Here is a 20363-nt window from a genome sequence, read left to right as displayed (position 1 = left end):
CTACTAGGCCAGCGTTAGAACGTTCTATAACCCACAGCGGTACAGCCAGAATTACATTGTAAGTGCTGCTGGGTTTCTAATACAAATTAGCAGCATGTGAAACTTTTAATTAAAAGAATCAGTTTGCAAGTATAGATATGACCGAGACTTTAAACCGATCAGATAAATTAATGGCAAATATGGATAAAATTCCAATTCCCCACCTTACAAGATAATGCTATAACATTAAAATGACATTTGAATTTGCCTTCAGCTTGCTGAAGCCTAGTTGTAAAACTCCAGCATTTGTAGCTGTTATTGTACTTAAAAGCGTCTCAGAAGACAAGCTGTTTAATTGTATTTGTAAATCTCGCTCCCCTTCCTCTACAAGGTCACCTTTCATAATCCATGATAATTCTTTCATACTTTTTTTTTTAATTGTGCTCCTGTGCCATTTCTGGTGCCCTGTTGTTATTTATTTTTCTTAAAACATTTAAAACAGAAATCACTTCATTATTTAAGCTTTTTTTAATGAAAACTAATGTGTCATGGGGTGTCATGGCAGTGCAGTGATTAGTACTGTCGCTTCACAGCAAGTAGGTTCTGGGTCCAAACCTGCTTGCCAACTGGGGCCTTGCTGTGTGGAGTTTGCATGTTCTCCTCGCGCTTGTGCGGGTTTCCTCCAGGTGCTCCGGTTTCCTCCCATAGTCCAGAAGACATGCAGATTAGGTCAACTGGCTACTCTGAATTGTTCATAGGTGTGAATGTGATACCCTGTCCACACTAGGGATTTTGTACCAATACGAAACTACTTTCGTACCGCAACACCTGTCCACACTCGCAACTATACCAGTACTGTAGCGGTATAACTGTATCGGTACGAAACCCACAAATGTATGGGTTTCGTACCGGTACAGTATCGGTACTGTAGCGCTTCGCTGTAGTGTGGACAGATGAAGCTGTTCTGTATCGATACAAATATAATGCGCATGCGCAAACGAAACGACCGTGGAGCTACATGGAGCGGAGGGAGGGAGGAAGAAAGGAGGAAGAGGGGGAAAGAGAGGGGAAGAGAAGGAAAGAGGGAGAAAAGGAGGGGAAGGGAAGAGGGAGAAAGTGAGGGGGGAGAAAGGGAGATTGGTTTTCTTTGTTTCTTTCTCAACTGCCTCGCGCGTTTTATACGATTCGACTGAATAAATGACCACCAGAAATACAGACTGTACATTGACAACAAAAAGCACACACGTTGTTTCATCCGCCATATTCTCGGAAGGAAGTTACTCGGTAACCACGGAAACGTTTCGTGCACGCGCATTTCAACTACCGTGAAAGAAAACCGCAAACATTTCTCGCTAGTGTGGACAGATGCACTAAACTGTACCGGTATACTTTGTATCGATACAGTTATACCACTTTCGTACCGGTATAAGTGTGAACACAGCATGAGTTTTTAAATTGTTGTTAGTCTCTGTGTTCGTCCGGTGATTAGATTGACAACCTGTTCGGGTTGTACACCGCCTCTTGCTCAAAGTGGGTCTGGCTCCAGCTCCATAATGGTTCCTTAAGTGGTATAGATAATGGATGAATAGATGGAATTGTGCAACATTGAAAGCACAGATTCAGATGGTACACATGTCCTTTTTGGCTGATTTATAATGGATGCATTCTGAGTCAGCAGCCTTGAGGTTGCTGTTTAGGAAAAAGGTTTTTTGCGGTGAGGTGCTGTGAGTCACTTTTTGTAAATTATCACTGTGCATGGGTAGGCCTTTTTACAGTAACGTGTGCTTGTTTTTTTTTTTTTTTTAGGTCTAGTAGATTATGGTCCTTGCACACCAAGTTTGAATTTTCAGATGAAATATTTGCACAAAATCACACAGATCATTAAATACATGTGTTCTTATTAGTCTGTCCACACCAAGAAATTCAGTATGCTGAAAAAATTAATTTGGATCCATGTGATTTGTTGCAAAATTTTACTTGGGGGGAAAATAATTACCTGACCAATCAAATGAGGGTTCCACTGGGTTCACACAATAGAACGTCAAGCTGAAAAGAGCCAGCAAAATGGGCGAGCAGCTCATTAATCTTCTTGTCCAACATCCCTTCTCTAAGCTTCCACTCTTGAATGAGATTATGAAATTCTCCCTTCCAACAATGGGTGTACCCAAAAGTTTCTCTTTTTTGAGAGCATGTCTATAAGTATGATGTCTTTTCATCACTACTAGACAACTCCATCATTCACTCAGGATACTACTGACAGTCAAGGTGTGAAACCAGTGTGATGAGCATGGAATAAAATGCAAATTGTTATAAACTTGCATCAAACTCGGTGTGCATACTCTGTGTGCAAAAATTTCACGCAATATTTTTTTCACATTTTTACATAGCAGTTTTGTGTCTTTTCCAGTGTGTAAAGGACTTGTAGCTTTATTCATATTTTAGTCAATTTGGCAGTTGTTAGATTTAGCTTTGGTTTAGATGACAAATGATGACAAAAGACTACTTTTCCACTTATACTTTGCAAAGTGGGTGGCACGCTGGTGTAGTGGTTAGCACTGTCGCCTCACAGCAAGAAGGTCCGGGTTCGAGCCCCGTGGCCAACGAGGGCCTTTCTGTACGGAGTTTGCATGTTCTCCCCGTGTCCGTGTGGGTTTCCTCCGGGTGCTCCGGTTTCCCCCACAGTCCAAAGACATGCAGGTTAGGTTAACTGGTGACTCTAAATTGACCATAGGTGTGAATGTGAGTGTGATTTGTGAGTTGTGTCTCTCTATTGCCGCTTTTCCACTACCAACGCGGCTGAGTCGGGCTGAGCCGTGCCGTGCTGAGTGGGGCTGTTGGAGTTGTATTTCGACTACAACCGCGCTGAACCGTGCTGGCTGGAAGTGGGTGGACACATTGGGTGGAGTTAGCGAAAGTGGGTGGACGTCACATGATGTCGTTAGGCGGCGCAAACAGTGACATCAGTGATCTTTTAAGCGGTAGTCTCACGACCCGGATAGTAAACAATAAACATGGAGTCGTTAGTGTTGCTGGTCTTGGTGCTGTGGCTTGTTGTCACCGACAACGCCAACAGATGCTGGCAAGAGCGTATAGATGAGGCGAGGCGCATAAGGCTTCAGAAATTCTCGTAATTCGTAATTATTCTTCTTCCGGGTTTACGGTGTTTACAGATCCCAGCATGCTCGCGGGGCGAGTGTGGGCATGTGAGGACACGCCTCCTCACGCCCCTAGCCCCACTCGGCTCGGTTTAGCTCGCTTCAGCCCCACTCCAAAACCGTCCGAGTTTTGGGTGCTGAGTCAGGCTGAAGCGAGCTGAGTCGTGCTGCTCTGAGGTAGTCGAAACGTGAGCCATGTCGGGCTGAAGTGAGCTGAAAAAGGGTAGTGGAAAAGGGCCATATGTGTCAACCCTGCAATGTACCCCACCTCTCGCCTGTAGTCAGCTTGCCCACGACCCTGCACAGGATAAGCGGTTATGGATAATGGATGGACTTTGCAAAGTCTTGCCTTCATTCCTGTTTGCAGTTTGAAGCAGTTAATTTCACAGGTTGGATTGCATGGCATTTGGAATTTTGGACTGTTTGTGTTATAACTGTTTTTGGCCTGTGTATTTATTCACTGTTTTCATGTCTTTTTTTATGGTTTTGACCTGAGCTTTTATATATGTCATTGTCATTGGTAATTGTGGCAGTGGAGGTGTGGTCGAGTGTCAGCTGTGGACAGAGAGGAGGCAGGTTGAACCGGCAGGTAACACGCGAGTCTCACCGGTGTCTGACTGTTGTGTTAAGACCCACTCTAGGGTTGGGCCACACAGTGTAAGTTAAGGCAAGCGCTCTGTGTAAGGTGGAGAAATAATGAGTATATGGTGCCCAAAGAATAATCATGGAATGATACCACACACAGGAGTTATCTTGGAAAGCAATATACACTGCCTGGCCAAAAAAAAAACCCAAAAGTCGTTATTTGGATTTAAATAAGCAAATGCTTAAGAGCCTTTGATTGGATAATTACTGCAGTGATTAATATGTTGCAGCAGGCAACAATTCTTTAAACCCTAACTGATGCAGTGAGTAACTTCTCAATTCTTAAATAACCACGTCAGAAGATGTATTCCTAGCTTGTCGAAAAGATGTTACTGTGTTTCAGAAGGGACAAATTACAGTATTGACCTGCATCAAGCAAAGAACCCAGCGAAGAAGATTACTGAAATTACTAGAATTGGGTTAAGAAGTGTCCAATGCGACTCTAAATTGACCGTAGGTGTGAATGTGAGTGTGAATGGTTGTCTGTGTCTATGTGTCAGCCCTGTGATGACCTGGCGACTTGTCCAGGGTGTACCCCGCCTTTCACCCGTAGTCAGCTGGGATAGGCTCCAGCTTGCCTGCGACCCTGTAGAAGGATAAAGCGGCTACAGATAATGAGATGAGATGAGTGTCCAATGCATTATTAAAACCTAGAAGGGTAATGGTGAACCATCAGCTTCATAGAAGGAACATGGTCTGAAAATCTTTTGACTGACCGAGATCAGAAGGCACTTAAATGCTTGATGAAGTCAAATCATAAATCAAAACTGACAGTAGAACTCATGGCTATGTTTAACAGTGAAAGTAACAGCATTGCCACATGCACAACGCAATGAGAAGTCACTGAATTGGGACTAAACAGCTGTTTGGCCATGAGAAAACCACTTGTTCATGAGGCGAATAAGAAGAAAGGGCTTCAATTTGCTAGGAAGTATGAAGATTGGACTCTGGAACAATGGAATGGGTCATGTGGTCTGATGAATCCAGATTTACCTGATTCCAGAGTGATGGGTACATCAGCATCAGAAGGAAAGCGCATAAAGCAATTCACCCATCATGCGTAGTGGCCACTATACAAGCCTCTGGAGGCAGTTATGATCTGGGGTTGCTTCAAATGGTCAGCAAAGTTATATGGCAATAAAATAAATTCAGCTAACTACCTGAACATACTGAATGACCAGGTTATCCTATCAGTGGATTTTTTTTTTCTTTCCTGATGGCAGAGGCATTTTCCAGGATGACAATGCCAGGGTTCATTGGACTTGAATGTTATTGTTTCTATAGTAACAACTTGCACAGGGACTTTTATGGTGGATGCTTCAAAGAACCGGAATATAAAATGGGTGATACAGTGACATCTCCTGCAAGTAGACATTTACTTGGCTTTTTTTTTTTTTTTTGATTTTCTGACACCTGAAGTGTTCAAGACGGAGGGCTTTGGATTTTGTCTTTTGGGGTTTTTTTGGACAAGCTGCTTCCTTTGTCTTATGAGCAAATAGTCTGGTGAGGGAAGGATTGTTCATAAGTGATAGCAGGAACATTAAAATGAACTGTAAACAATTTAAAAAAAATACAATGTCATTCTGAAAAAAAAACAAATAAAAGCAAAGCATTCTGACACAATAGGAATTAAAGGTCCCATGGCATGAAATTTTCACTTTCTGAGGTTTTTTAACGTTAAAATGAGTTCCTCTGACCTTCTTAAGTCACCCCAGTGGCTAGAAATTTCATAATGTGTAAACCAAACTATGCCCAACATTTGAGAATGGCGCGTCAAAACGGCGCGTTGATAAACTCTTCCCTTTACTACGTCAGCAAGGGAGATGATCCCCATGCCCCCCCCCCCCCCCCCCCCCCCAGATTCCCACCCACTGTATGAATTGCCCGCCCAGTTGTAGTGAGGAGACCATAGAGGGAGGACACAACAACATGGCATCACCTAAGCGAGCGAAACATGGAAATTGCGCTGTATATGGATGTGACAACACAGAAAAGAGTCTGTTTTTACTGCCGACGGGAGAGCCCCTGAAGACGCAGTGGCTTAATTTTATTTACTCCAATAATATGCCGTCGAGTCTACCTAAGATGGTGTATGTTTGTCGGAAGCATTTTCCTGAGGAATGTTTCCACAACTTGGGACAGTACAGGGCAGGTTTTGCACATCAACTGTCACTGAAGCCTGGGTCCGTACCAAGCATCCCTGCCGCATCAGCAACAAACACCGAACAAGTAAGTGTATAACTGTTAAGCCGTTTTGCCGTGTTTTAAAATCGGTGCCACGTTAGCCTTGCAATGGCTACATTAGCTGTGCAGCTAACCGCTTCCTGCAGTTAGCCAGGTACTCTGCGCTACAAAACCAAAAAGCATGCAGCATGCTCTGTTAAACTGAGTTTAGTCTGGAAATTGACTGTAACTTATGAGCTTATGTTTTGCCGTGTTTTAAAATCGGTGCCACGTTAGCCTTGCAATGGCTACATTAGCTGTGCAGCTAACCGCTTCCTGCAGTTAGCCAGGTACTCTGCGCTACAAAACCAAAAAGCATGCAGCATGCTCTGTTATAATAGCCAATCAAAACAGTTTTTACAAAGATACCCACATTCATTTTTTTAACTCACTCGTTCATTTTATTTGTTTGTTTGTTCAGTAAAAACCGAAACATTTGTTGAATTTATTTTCTTTCCTCGCGTCGCACCTTAATGACATCAGCGCACGGTATTTTTCCCTTCGCGGTTTGTTCCTTCTCTCTCGCCATAGTAAGACACCCACATCCGCTTGTTCTGACCCACTGGAGGTAGCGTCACAGTGCTGTTAGCCAATCAGAGGTAACACATTTACATGTCATGAATATTAATGATAAGACCCACCCCCACCCTCTACCCTTCCCCGCCTCCTTCTTCTCATTAGCAAAACGACACACTGGGAAAAGCGCTGAAATGGGGCTTTCTCCCAGGAGGCTATATCTACGTGCCGAGGGTTCATTTCGAGAAAGGCTGCGGATATAACATCCGGAAACCTCCACGAGCCCGTTTAAAGCATCAACAAACCACCATGCCATGGGTCCTTTAAATACTTTAAAGTACAGTGGGTGGCATGGTGGTGTGGTGGTTAACACTGTCACCTCACAACAAGAAGGTTCTGGGTTTGAGCCCAGTGGCTGACGAGGACCTTTTTGTCTGGAGTTTGCATGTTCCCCCCCGTGTCTGCGTGGGTTTCCTCCGGGTGCTCCGGTTTCCCCCACAGTCCAAAGACATGCAGTTAGGTTAATATGGGGCAGCCATGGCCTAAGGTTGGGCTGAAGTGCCCTTGAGCAAGGGCGCCTCACCCACAACTGCTCCCCGGGTGCTATAACAAAGCTGCCCACTGCTCTGGGTATGTGTGTGTGCTCACTGCTTCAGTTGGGTGAAAAGCAAAGGTTAAATTTCACTGTGTGCTTGAGTGTACGTGTGACAAATAAAGGCTTCTTGACTTCTATGAAAATAATCAGTTTTTGCCTGATAACAGTAAGTCCACTTTGCCTTGGGGCACAAGAAATCTTCATTGATTATTTTCCTATAACAGCGTTCCCCATTTGTGTTTTATTCCTTAGACTCATTGAATGTCAGATTGCTTTACAAATTTTCTCACTTCCGAAAACCTCTCTTCTTTGATGTGTTGTCTAAATGAAAAACCGTATACGCAGAACCATGGCCTCACTTTCGTTTATAAATGCCCTGAGACCTCAAGAATGGCACAGGAATAATTTTAAGCGTTAACAATAAGTCTAATATAGTAATTTTTACGATTAAAGTGATTCATATAGGTAGCGGTCTGAGTGAATGACCTTGACATCTGTGTCACAGTAGGAAGTCTATCGGCCTCCTCGCCATTTCTGCTATACTAAAACACAGAGCTGACTGCAACTCCAATCCTCCATTTTGAGCTAATTTATCGCCATGCCACGTAGATGTGTTGCTGGCGGATGCAGCAACACAACAGAAGGTGGATTTACATTGCATTCATGGCCCAAGAATGTTCAAACTGCAAAGATTTGGGCGCGTTTTGCGAGAAGTTCACGGACACATTGGGCGCCTACGAAGTGGTCTCTCCTCTGCACATTTTACTGAAGACTCGTATGAGACCTCTGATCTGTTGAGGTGCGTTGGCTATAAGCCCGTATTGAAAGAGGGTGCAGTCCTAACAATTAAATAAAACTACAAGAAAAGGAAAGTAAGTTCAGTTGCTCCGGTTCTCCCGGAGTGTGAGCTGAGGGTTGTTGCTGAAACTCGGGATGGGACAGGACATATCGCTTGGGCAGTGACCTCTCTGCGGTTGTTGCTAAAACCAGTGACGTCCCGTCCCGGGTTTTAGTAATTCTCTGAGCCAAGCAGTAATGGCGGAGTACTCAGTATGGATAAAATGGAGAACAAGTGGACCAGCCGTCTGATTTCTCCACTGGATATGCTTGCCTCATCAGCAATATCTCGCCCTTATGTGGAAGAAGCGAATGAATGGAGAACTGAACAAATGACTGAAAGTCAGATTGTTTCAAAACGATCGGCCTTCAAGAAGCGAGAACACAGACGGGTAAGCTCCGACTCTCATTTGGATACAAAACAACAAAAACACCATTTGTTGTTTACCTGCGTTTAGATTAATGCATGTAACTTGTATTGTGTGTTTAAGTTACCGGTATAAGATTATTTAATTTGCTTCAGAATGTGATTGTCTCGGTTCATCTGATTATTTAATGAGCCTTTTACGGTTTATCAGTGAAAATGCATGCATGTACATGTATGTTGCATAAGCTACGTACTGTATAACACCTATCCTGTTTTAATGAGAGTCAACCCACAATCAATGAAGTCAAATCAGTCTTAGTTGAGCAAGTCGGTAACGGTATTTCTTACTTTCACCATAATTTTTTTTATTTATATGACTTTGGTTTATAGCTGTCAAAGGCCTCGGCCTTAAAACCGGTTACCGCTGTGACGTCACGCACTCGGCTGGCTGGCTCAGCGGGGCAGCTCGAATGCCAACTTTGCGGTCGATTTTAACTCTCAAAAATATATATTTTTTTCTTTTCTTCCCATTTATGCAGCATCCAAGAGTCAAGGATGGAGATACTATCCACTCAGAAATGTATTTAAAAATAAAGGTTCTGCGTATCTCCTTTAAGGTTATAACTGTGTCTAAAATGCTACTGCTCTTTCTTTGGGAAGTGAGCACATTTATTACTTTGTACGCTTAAAGATAAATTACTTTCAGTGACTTTGCTGTGGTGTCATCTGGCATGCTAGTTCTAGCTACTGCATATTATGCTAGCCTAATAAAACAGACCTTACAATAGGTATTATTTCTAGAGGAGAAAGCATCGTCAAATTTGAGTGGAAGAGGGCAACAGAAAAATGAACCCTGCCACGCATCTGTGTGAATGTCTTTCCTTCGTTGAACAAATCTACAAATGTAAACATGCAATTTGTGCATGGACTTTTATGTTTGATGTGAACTTCTCCTGACTTCAACATCTCCTGTTGTTTATAGGTAATGAATTTGGCCATCCGGAGTGGCTGGACTTTCCACGTGTTGGGAATAATGAGAGCTACCACTACGCACGTCGCCAGTTTAACCTCTTGGACATAGATTATCTGCGCTATCGCCAGCTGTACACCTTCGACCGGGACATGAACCGCACAGAGGACAAATATGGCTGGCTCGCTGCACCACCGGTGAGAAGCATATCCTCTTTATACCTCTGTCTGAGATGCATCATTTTATCTTTTTCCTTCCTTTTTATTTTGGTGCAAAAATATCCATACAGAAATTACAATATGTTAAGCATTATAACCTGTTCATTTATATTTCACGACATATCTGCAACATATTTTCTTTTCATATGACACAGTGCAATCATTTCTCTCACATTATTCATAAATCCTAGCTGTTCCTGGATTTCTCCTGCTCTCTCCCACTTGCTTGCTTTCTCACCATATAATTTTTTTTCTTTCACTGTATCACACCTTAGTCATTGACACCAGTGCACACGATACTCCATTCACATCTCTCAATGAAATCAATTTCATGGCCCAAACAAACCAGATGGCCTTTTAGTCATTTTATTTATTTCACTTCCATGTTCCTAACCCACCAAAACTGTGCGGCTTTTAGAAGCGTAACCCAGCACTGCATACAGAGAGCCACATTAAGTCATCAGCATTGCAAGATACACCAACTCAGGTCTCATCCTGTATTCCACCCCGGTGACTCGTTTTAGAGCAGTGCAAAAACGTGAAGACGAAAAAGAGGAAAAAGCGTGGCTTTCAGCTTTCAGTGGCTCACTCACTTCAGTCTTCAGTAATGGGATCATCCAAACAGAAAGCATGGCACTGAATAGGCAAGATTTAAGAGCAAGACCTTGGAATTGATTTGGTACCGCATCCCTGTATGATCCATGGTGCAGATTACAATGTCTGCACCTCATCTGGAGGATGTGACCTTGGGGCCTTTGGTGGAGTGCGGATAGTAACTGCTGCTGCTCAATGCATCAGCAAGGAAATGTGCCTTTTTTTCATTTTCAGACTTATAAACGACAGGTTCTTGTCATGGACAACATTAGATGGTGCACTAAGCAGTTATATCAAGGACCGTTTTACGAAAGCTTTATTCTACTCTGGTATAAAACCAGAACTACCTGCCACTGAGCCTCTCTCAAGACGTCAATGTGACCCCACTCTACATCTCTGATCATCACTTATTATCCTTCACCATCACCCTCCCTGTCCTGCCTAACATCAGCTATCAATCCCTCCCTACTCACCGAAACCTCCACTCTGTCTCTTCTTCCTCTATAGCTTCCTGCATCCTATTATCCCTTCCACACACTGAGCCCTTTTCCTCTCTACCATTGGACTTAGCCACCAACACTTTCCTCTCTTCACTCTCCTCATCCATGGACCTCCTCTGCCCTCTATCTTCTAAATCCAGGATGCTGTGTCACCCTGTTCGTTGGCTGTGTTGCGCAACAATCAGAGAAAATTAAGCGCAGCAGAGGGAAAGTAGAGGAAATCACAACTCGACGCAGATCTTGTCGCATACTGCACTCACTCTCCGAGTTCTCATATGATGTGACTTCTGCTATGAACACCTTTTATAAGGAAAAGCTGGAAGCTTCTGCACAAGATTCTAACAAGCTCCACAACATTTTTTTTTCTTAACTTTTAACACGCCAGCTCCCCCCACCATCCTCCGTGACTGCTGATAACTTTGCCACCATTTTGAGAGGATTGAAAAAATATGCCAGACCTTCACTCCTACCCCAAATCCTACACTACACATTCAGGATTCCCCTTCTCTTTCTCTCACACATTTTTATCCCCTGCTGGCTGAAAGGCCCGAAGGGGGATTATGTCGTGGCGATGTCCGTCCATCCGTCTGTCCGTCCATCCCAGGAAGGGTACTCGCCTTCTGAAATCAACTCTTCTCACAATTTTTGGAGGAATGTCACGAAACTTGACAGGATTCTTTGTTATATGTCGGTAATACGCATATTGCAATTTCATTCAGTTCAGTCGCATTTTACCGGCGTTATGGCCCTTGATTACCAAACTTGTACTTTGACAGTTTCATGAGGGTGTATTAAACACTTATAGTTGCCAGTGGGGAATATTGTGCTGTCAGAGCACTCTTGTTTATCTCTGAGAAGCTTCATTCCTGTAGAACTGTCATCAGTCCTCTCCTCTTCGAATTTTGAGCAGCATTTGACAGTCAACCACGAGACTCTCTTGTCCATCCTCACGAGTCTTGGAATTTGTGGCACAGCATGGGAATGGTTTGCTTCCTACCCAGAGTTATGGTCATTTCAGGTGACATGTAGGGTTCCACATTTGCTCATTACAGACTCTCTACTGTTGTCCCATAAGGCTCTGTACTTGGTCGTCTTCTGTTCTCCCTCCGTATTTGGTCCCTTGGTGAGGTCATATCCTCACATGGTTTTCATACTACTGCTATCTGGATGGCAATCAACTTACCCTCCCCTCGTGCTTCTGCTCGGATCTCAGCATGTCTGGGAGACATCTCATCATGGGTGGTATCTTATCAACTGAAATTTAATCCCAGCAAAACTGAACTGATTTTTATTCTAGGAGATGCTCAGGATCTTGTCATCTCCCTGCATAACTCTCAAATCTCACCATCTGTCACTGCTCGCAACCTTGGTGTAACTACGAACAATCAACCGTCCTTCTCCTCTTACGTTGTTAAACTGATATGCTTATGCCAATTCCTCCTTGATAACATCTGAAGGATTCTTACATTTCTATCTACAGGTGCTTGTTCAGTCCCTTGTCATTTCAAGACTGGACGACTGCAACTTGGTCCTGGCAGGTCTGCCTCTGGATGACATTCAGCCTCTTCAACTGATCCATAATGCAGCTGCATGACTTGTTTTCAAAGTTTCCAAGTTCTCACACAACACCCTATTGCTATGCTTCCTGTATCTTCCTGCATCAGATTTAAAACACGGATGCTTGCCTGCAAAGCCAAAAGCAGACCAGCACCCATCTACCTTGAAGCACTACTGGGCAGCACAGTGGTGTAGTGATTAGCACTGTCTCCTCACAGCAAGAAGGTTCTGGGTTCGAGCCCAGTGGCTGATGGGGGTCTTTCTATGTGGAGTTTGAATGTTCTCCCCATGTCTGCGTGGGTTTCCTCCAGGTGCTCCGGTTTCCCCCACAGTCCAAAGACATGCAGTTAGGTTAACATGGGGTGGCCTTGGGCTGAAGTGCCCTTGAGCAAGGCACCTAACTGCCAACTGCTCCCTGGGTGCTGTTAGCATAGCTGCCCACTGCTCTGGGTGTGCGTGTGTGCTCATTGCTCACTTGTGTGTGTGCATGCATGTGTTCACTGCTTCAGATGGGTTAGATGCAGAGGACAAATTGTGCATGTGACAAATAAAGGTTTCTTCTTCTCCTCCACCACATTCCCTCCAATCCTCAAGCACTGCTTAGTTGGACCCACGATCTCAGTGTACAAGGAAGGTATCCATCAAGGCTGTTCTCTGTTCTGTATCTATCTGGCTTCCTACAACAACTAAAGGCCTACCTCTTTATGGAAAAAAAAAAGCTTTAAAAAATTAGCACTTGGGTATGAAAAAAATCTTGTGCTGTCTTGTGTGTTTACATATAATACTAACACCCCCCCCCCCCCCCAACAGGGTTTTTAGACTCTTAGTCCTTGACCTAGTAAACCACTATGAGGATTTATTTATTGATGGAGACTTCAAAGCACGTTTGTAAGTTGAATAAGGGCGTCTGCCAAATGCCATATGTAAATGAGCATCCCATTGAAATTATTGCCCCACTTTGCAGCTCCCAAAAAATGCACAATACGGCCTGTCGGTGAAGTCGGCTAAACTGATTTGCACAGCAGATCAAGCATGGTGATATACTGCACGTATTCTGAGGCCATGTTTGTCATAGGTTGGTAAAATTGATACAAAGATCCGTACTGATTGTATTAGTATTATTTAATCAGAATGGGTTAAAATTGGAGATGTATCTAAATGGCAGACACAATAAACCAGTGTCTGTATTTACAAATTTGCGTTCTTGCCTCACAGCAAGAAGGTTCTGGGTTCGAACCCAGTGGCCGGCGAGGGCCTTTCTGTGCGGAGTTTGCATGTTCTCCCCGTGTCTGCGTGGGTTTCCTCCGGGTGCTCCGGTTTCCCCCACAGTCCAAAGACATGCAGGTTAGGTTAACGTGGGGTGGCCTTGGGCTGAGGTGCCCTTGAGCAAGGTACCTAACCCCTGACTGTTCCCCGGGTGCTCTGGTGTGGCTGCCCACTGCTCTGAGTGTGTGTGTGCGTGTGTTCACTGCTTCAGATGGGTTAAATGCAGAGGATGAATTTCACTGTGCTTGAAGTGTGCATGTGACAAATAAAGGTTTCTTCTTCTTACGCACACATGGTAAAGATTTAATACAGAAATTGCACACATCAAATTTCAGACCTTAGATGTAATTACAGACTTAAAGTGATGTTCAGAAATTGCACAACTACGCTCACAGGGTGGAGTTTAAGTAAACAGAGGCATATCTCAGTTACAGTATGATTCTGTCATTGGATTTAATTCCATTTTACTTGTGCAATATTCAGTTAAGCTAAACGCAGCTTAATTTATCCAGGGCAAATGTTTGACAATTTGATGTTACCACAATATATCACTATAAAGTGTATGTTTTGTGTTGTAAATGCACTTAATAAAACTGTTACTATGGAAGGCCAATATTACATCTATAAATGTGACTAATTAATTAATAGTAGGCAGCACAGTGGTGCAGTGGTTAGCACTGTTGCCTCACAGCAAGAAAGTTCTGGGTTTGAACCTTGTGGATGACAGAGGCCTTTCTGTATGGCTTATGGATGTTCTCCTTGTGCCTGTATGGGTTTCCTCTGGGTGCTCCAGTTTCCTCTCTCAGGCTACATCCACAGGACAACGGCAACGAGATTTTTTTTTTTTAAATATCGCGTCCACATGGGCAACGGATCAGTAAAATTTCAGGTTCATATGGCAACGCAACGCTTGCTGAAAACGATGCAATACACATGCCACACCACTACGTGCGCTGTAAGACGGTCCCATCGGAGACACCAGAACAATAGAAGAAGTAGACGCATGCGCATAAACCCCTTCTTCTGTAGCATTAGCCACATAAAGTTGTGATTATTAATAAGTAGCGTAAAACGAAAGACGCGGAAAGAGGAATGAATGGGGTAGATGGAAGCCGGTACGCCAACATTCTGATATCCTCCAGAATTCTTTAATGGTCCGGAATAAATTGAATGCTACACGTTGATGGATTACTTTGTTCTTCTATGCCCTTTTTGAGGAATGTATTGTTGGACTTAAACCAACATCTGAAGAGGTGAGATCGCTCCTTTTTTTTTTTTTTTTTCCTATTTTTGCTGGTGGGATTGTTTTTGTTTTTGGAAAGTGCACGGGCGGTGCGCGGTTTGGTACTGCTTCCGCAGTGTTTGGACTAAAGACTCTGCCCTAAGGGCTATTCTCTCTCTCTCTCTCTCTCTCTCTCTCTCTCTCTCTCTCTTTGCACCATTACACAATAAATATTCACAATGAAAATATTTTGTAAGCGCGTTTCATGAACCAAGTTATAGGATTTGTTGACAACTCGCATCGAGTTCGTTACACTTCTATCCGGCGTGAAGCACTGACAGTCATGTGGTTGTGACGTCATCATAAACAAATCCGTTCTACTCATCCAGACGACTTCGCAACGGTGCCGTTGCCAGATTTTTCCACTCTGGGACCCGTTCTCAAAAGATTTCGTTTTGGGGCACCCAAAACGCCGGTGCCGTGTGGACTCCAGGCCGAAACGATAAACAATTTTATCAGATTCACCTGAATCCGTTGCCGTGTGGACAGGGCCTCAGTCCAAAAACATGCAGATGAGGTCAACTGGCTGATCTAAATTGCTCATAGGTGTGAATGTGAGATTGAATGGTTGTCTGCCTCTGTTTTAGCCCTGTGATAGATTGGCGACTGTTGTGGAAGTCTGAACCTCAAAAGTATACTTGCATGAAAAAAGTTACCTTTAAAGCACCTTTATTGTGTAAAAACAACGCCAGCACTAAGTGAGTCCGGATTGCGCCGAATTCTTAAACTAATACCAATAATTTTAAACTCTGTCCCGCTATAAGTGACCACCCCTAGAACCGCCTCAAAACAAAATACACAATGGCGGCTCCTATTAAAATCATTGTAAAAGAACTTTTCTTTGTTTAAACACGGACTTCTGATTGGCTGCCCAATGCAGGCTTCCTGTTGGCTAAAGCATAACTTCCACTGAATTTGAAATAAAACAGACCCACTCGTAACTCCCACCATATGACATTTTAAGGTTTTAACTCCACAATAGCGAGTCTGTGTTTTAATAGAGTTAAGTGTTTCTACATTGATAACAATCAGTGGTAAATAAAACACAATGTGGTTACGCACAAGATCCTCCAAATCTTTGAACTCATAAATTGTTCCTTGGCTCAGCTTAATGGAGCCAAGTGACAGAAAAACCCCAAAGTATATGATCATAAATTCAGGTTAAGTAATACTCCATAATTTCTCAAAAATCTTAGAAAAATATTTGTCGCAGGCTAATGCAACTTTGTGGCTCACAAAAGCACATTCCACAGTTTGACCTGTGGAATGCCAGCTTCCCCTACGACCCTGAAGGATTTTTATTTTATTTATTTAACCAGGTTAGTCCCATTGAGATCAATGATCTCTTTTACAAGGGAAACCTGGCCAAGACAGCAGCAGCACAGTTACAATAAAATAATCAGGCAGCACATAAATTAACTACATTAAAACTTGGTCATATAAAACACTTGCACACAGGCAGCCTGGACTCCAAAGTTTTTACTAGTGCTTTAAATTCGGTCAAGGGTACAAAGTTTTGAAGTTGAAGTTCAGATTGTAAATTGTTCCAAGCATCAGGTGCCGAAAACCTAAAAGCTTGCCTTCCCAATTCAGTTCTTACTTTGGGAATAACAAATTGCAAAATATCCATAGAGCGAACATTGTGACGACCTTGTTTCCAAGGATAAGTGGTATGGATGGATGGATGGATGGATGGATGGACGGACGCACGCATGCACGGATGGATGGATGGATGGATGGATGGATGGATGGATGGATAATAAATAGTATTGTCACTTTAAAGTCAATGAAAAGTTGTTTTGGGGGGGGGGGGGGGGGTTTCTTCTCCACACTGGGAACATTTTAAGAGACTATCTTAAACAGGCACATTGCTAATCTCAAAGAGCAAATTTGTTGTGGATAGAGTTATTAAATTACATTACAGGCATTTGGCAGACACTCTTATCCAGAACATCATACAATAAGTTTAACAATTTTTTACCTAATCTGCATGTCTTTTGAAGTGGGAGGAAACCCACACAGACTCGGGGAGAACATGCAAACTCCACACAGAAAGGCCCCCGTCGGCCATGAGGTTCGAACACGGAGCCTTCTTGCTGTGAGGTGACAGTGCTAACCACTACACCAGTACAAATTAAAGTAAGCTGTAAGCATAACACATGAATGCTCTGTCAGTTTATCCTTCAAACTATGCTCATATTTCTAAACAGGAGATCACATCAATTAACAAACACATTGGCTTTATTTCATTATACCCCTGCTCCGGAGGGGGGGGGGGGGGGGGGGTATACTGGTTTACCTCTGTCCGTCCGTCCGTATCTCCATATTTCTGTCCATCTGAAACGCCCTTTTTCTCAGCAACCACAAATCATAGCCACTTGGTACCGAGCTTCAGCTTGGGGTTCTATACCGTGTGTACCGTTTTCAGGTCTATCGCACATCGACTTCCTGTTTACCGACTGAATGTATTTACGAAACATGTAGCATGGATTTACAAAATTTTTGTAACACTTTTCTCAGCAACTACAAATCACAGCTGCTTGATATTTGGTGCTGAGCTTCAGCTTGGGGTTCTATACCATGTATACCGTTTTCAGGTCTATCGCACATCGACTTCCTGTTTACCGACTGAATGTATTTACGAAACATATAGAGTGGATTTTGATGCTATTTCAAGAAGTAAAATGCTGTTTCAAAATGACAGTTTACCAGGATGCTATTTGAAATCCCTGGGGAGAGACACTGCTCTTTACTTACTTGTTTCAGGGTTCATTATTTGTTGAAATCAACATTCATAATAAGTGTCCTATTCCTTCGAGTGCTTGCATTCTTATATAAGCGAGAGCGCGGGGATACATAAGTGAGCAGTAGCTCATAGTTGATCTTGTTTATTCAACAATTCGAAATAGCAAATTAAAGGCATTATAAAATTGCCTATATCCCACATGCGCGCGCACACACACACACATACACATACAGAGCAATTCCATGATCTGTATTTTGCTTCTTATAGCTACATTAAGTTGTATGCAGAATTAACTGTCAAGGTAAAATGGCTATAAAAATTAAAATGAAAATTTTAGGATGTGCTGGATCAAGTAATGAGGGTGGAAGCCATGTTGTTAAACTTAAACCAAACCAAATTCATGCAGCAAGCTACAGTGTATTACATTTAACAAGAAGGCAGGGGAAATACACTATTTCCTACTTAAGTCAGTATTTTTTATTCCTGATTTTTTGGGGGCTTCAGGGCAAGTACTGTGTGTATTACGGTGGTGGTTTAAAAATCCCATTTTGGACACCACTTCTCAAAAATAATCTGGTAACCTCGGCAGCATGAATTACATGCAAGTGATTTGAATAATCTGAAATTAGAGCCCCAAAAAAATCAACTTAAGCAGTTGTGTAAACCAACACTGAATACTCCTAACTTTCCATGTGTAAATATGGATGTAATTTTTAGACTTAAAATCACTGATATAGGTAACTAACTCCGAATAAGGCCCATAATGAATATTTTAGTAGCCTTATAGACATATTCCAAACAGTGCTGCAGCCAGAAGTGTTGTGAATAATTAGTGAAAGAGAAAGCAGCCATGAGCATAAACAAGCATAAAGCATCTGCACTAGACAGGTTATTGTATTCAAGCAAAAGACTCTGGGTAGCAAAGTAGTAGTTTGCAATTTTTTTTTTATCCTATGCTGAATTTTAAGGCAAATTGTACTTTCAGTAAAAAAGAAAAAAAATCCATGCAATAGCTTTATTTTACGAGGATCTCATGCAAACTTGGATGAAGTGATACTTAAAACTAGACGGCCTTTCGATTTCATAAAATTGGTGAGATTTAGTTCCCTTTGAACTTTGGTCATTGTGATATATGTTTATTTCTGTAATGTATAAAAAAACAGGCTATTCTGGGGGTGAAAAGTTATTTAATTTGAGGGGATTCCCGAGCAAATAATGTGCGTGAAATCACTCATTTCACGCAGTCAAGCAGACAGAGGAAGTCCAGTGTGTGCATGTGCAGGTTTACCTGCATCTCTCCCCCTTTTGGGTTTTACGGCAGCTGGCATCCACAGTGTTGCATTACTGCCATCTACAGGTTTACCTTGACCGTGCACTGACAGTTACATCATTCTGTCGCTAAACGAAATGCTGATCACACCAAGGTGCTCGCTGACCGCCGATATTTATTAATTTGGTCCTGCGTTTCCTTCACAACATAACGTCTTTTCTTCTCGCGTTCCGTTACTGTAGTCGGTCTTTCCAGTTTCATTCGCATCCTCCATTTTTCTCTCCTGTTTCAAATTTGCCTTGCGTGAACGGGAAAAGCCCACCATGTTGATGCATGACATCGTATCTTGTATTGGTTCATGGTGAAGCAAGACAAAATACCGGAGAATTTAGGGCCATGTGGCCCTAAATTCATTTATTGTTCCATTTTTAAAAAACTCATAAAATTGGAAGTCTGTGATTCGAATTCTGTAGCTTTCAGTCCACTTAACAAAAATAACTGGGTGTCAGGGAAAATTATTTTTATAACCTACACTTGAAAAATCTGAAAGGTAGTCTACCTTTAATGTTCTTCAACAGCTTCTTCCCTGCCACAGTCAGACTGATGGCAAAACAAAATTATTGAATAAGCGTAACAATAACCATTACTACCTCACTTCACTTGTCATATGCAATATGTGATATACTATTATCTGTGAAACAAGATTATGTCATATACCCTTTGATAAATGTGCAGTATTTTAACTGTGCAATATCCCCACGTAACTTTCATTCCCCTCCCAAAATGTTCAATATTTCCATATAACTTTCCCCTCTTTGAATAATCCAGGAACAGCACTCAGGACTAGCCTTTTATTTTATTAATGTTATTTAACATTTGCCCTCTCCTTCTGTTTAATACTTGTATTTAAAATTTTGAGCATATAAATTTTTTCTCCCCCCCCCCAACGTATTGTATAGTGTTTCTATATTTTTATTATAGTGTTTTTATTTTCTAATCTGTTGACTGAGAGAGCCCTGCACAAAAATTCCAATGTGTCTGAACTGTTGGTTTATGCACAAATGGCAAATAAAAAAAAACCTTGAACCTTAATAGTGGAGGGTTTAAATGTATTAATGGAGATCTGAAGTTGTAACAGTTTAGCTAATGTTGCCACGGCTTCTCTGTGGGACTTTTGGGACTTGTTTCTAAAAGATTCATTCATTCAACGAAAGTGCCAAGCAGGCTAATTCATTAAATCTGTTTAATCTAGGGAAGAAAAAAAACAAACAAACAAGAGAACGTGCCTCCTGAATTAAATCTGGACATTAAGGTCGAAGCTGTTAACTTATTTTCACAGTGACAAGAAAAGGTCCATAGAGAGACTTTTAAAGCTTGAGTGAATGTTCATTTCTGCAAGTCATTTTGTGCTAAGTGGGCGACACGGTGGTGTAGTGGTTAGCACTGTCGCCTCACAGCAAGAAGGTCCGGGTTTGAGCCCCGTGGCCGGCGAGGGCCTTTCTGTGTGGAGTTTGCATGTTCTCCCCGTGTCCGCGTGGGTTTCCTCCGGGTGCTCCGGTTTCCCCCACAGTCCAAAGACATGCAGGTTAGGTTAACTGGTGACTCTAAATTGACCGTAGGTGTGAATGTGAGTGTGAATGGTT

At 42.5% G+C, this 20363-nt stretch overlaps 1 protein-coding gene across 1 annotated transcript in view; it reads left to right on the top strand.

Annotated features, from left to right (window-relative positions):
- The window catches only part of gbe1b (glucan (1,4-alpha-), branching enzyme 1b), a 293413-nt gene that overhangs the window by 201225 nt on the left and 71825 nt on the right, over positions 1–20363 (top strand). Inside the window, 1 exon segment of the mRNA XM_060898133.1 lies at positions 9300–9484. Within this exon segment, the coding sequence (XP_060754116.1) occupies positions 9300–9484 (185 nt within the window).

The sequence above is a fragment of the Neoarius graeffei genome, chromosome 17, assembly GCF_027579695.1.
Source record: "Neoarius graeffei isolate fNeoGra1 chromosome 17, fNeoGra1.pri, whole genome shotgun sequence".
Classification (NCBI taxonomy): Eukaryota; Metazoa; Chordata; class Actinopteri; order Siluriformes; family Ariidae; genus Neoarius; species Neoarius graeffei.
This window is presented reverse-complemented; position numbering and strand designations above follow the sequence as displayed.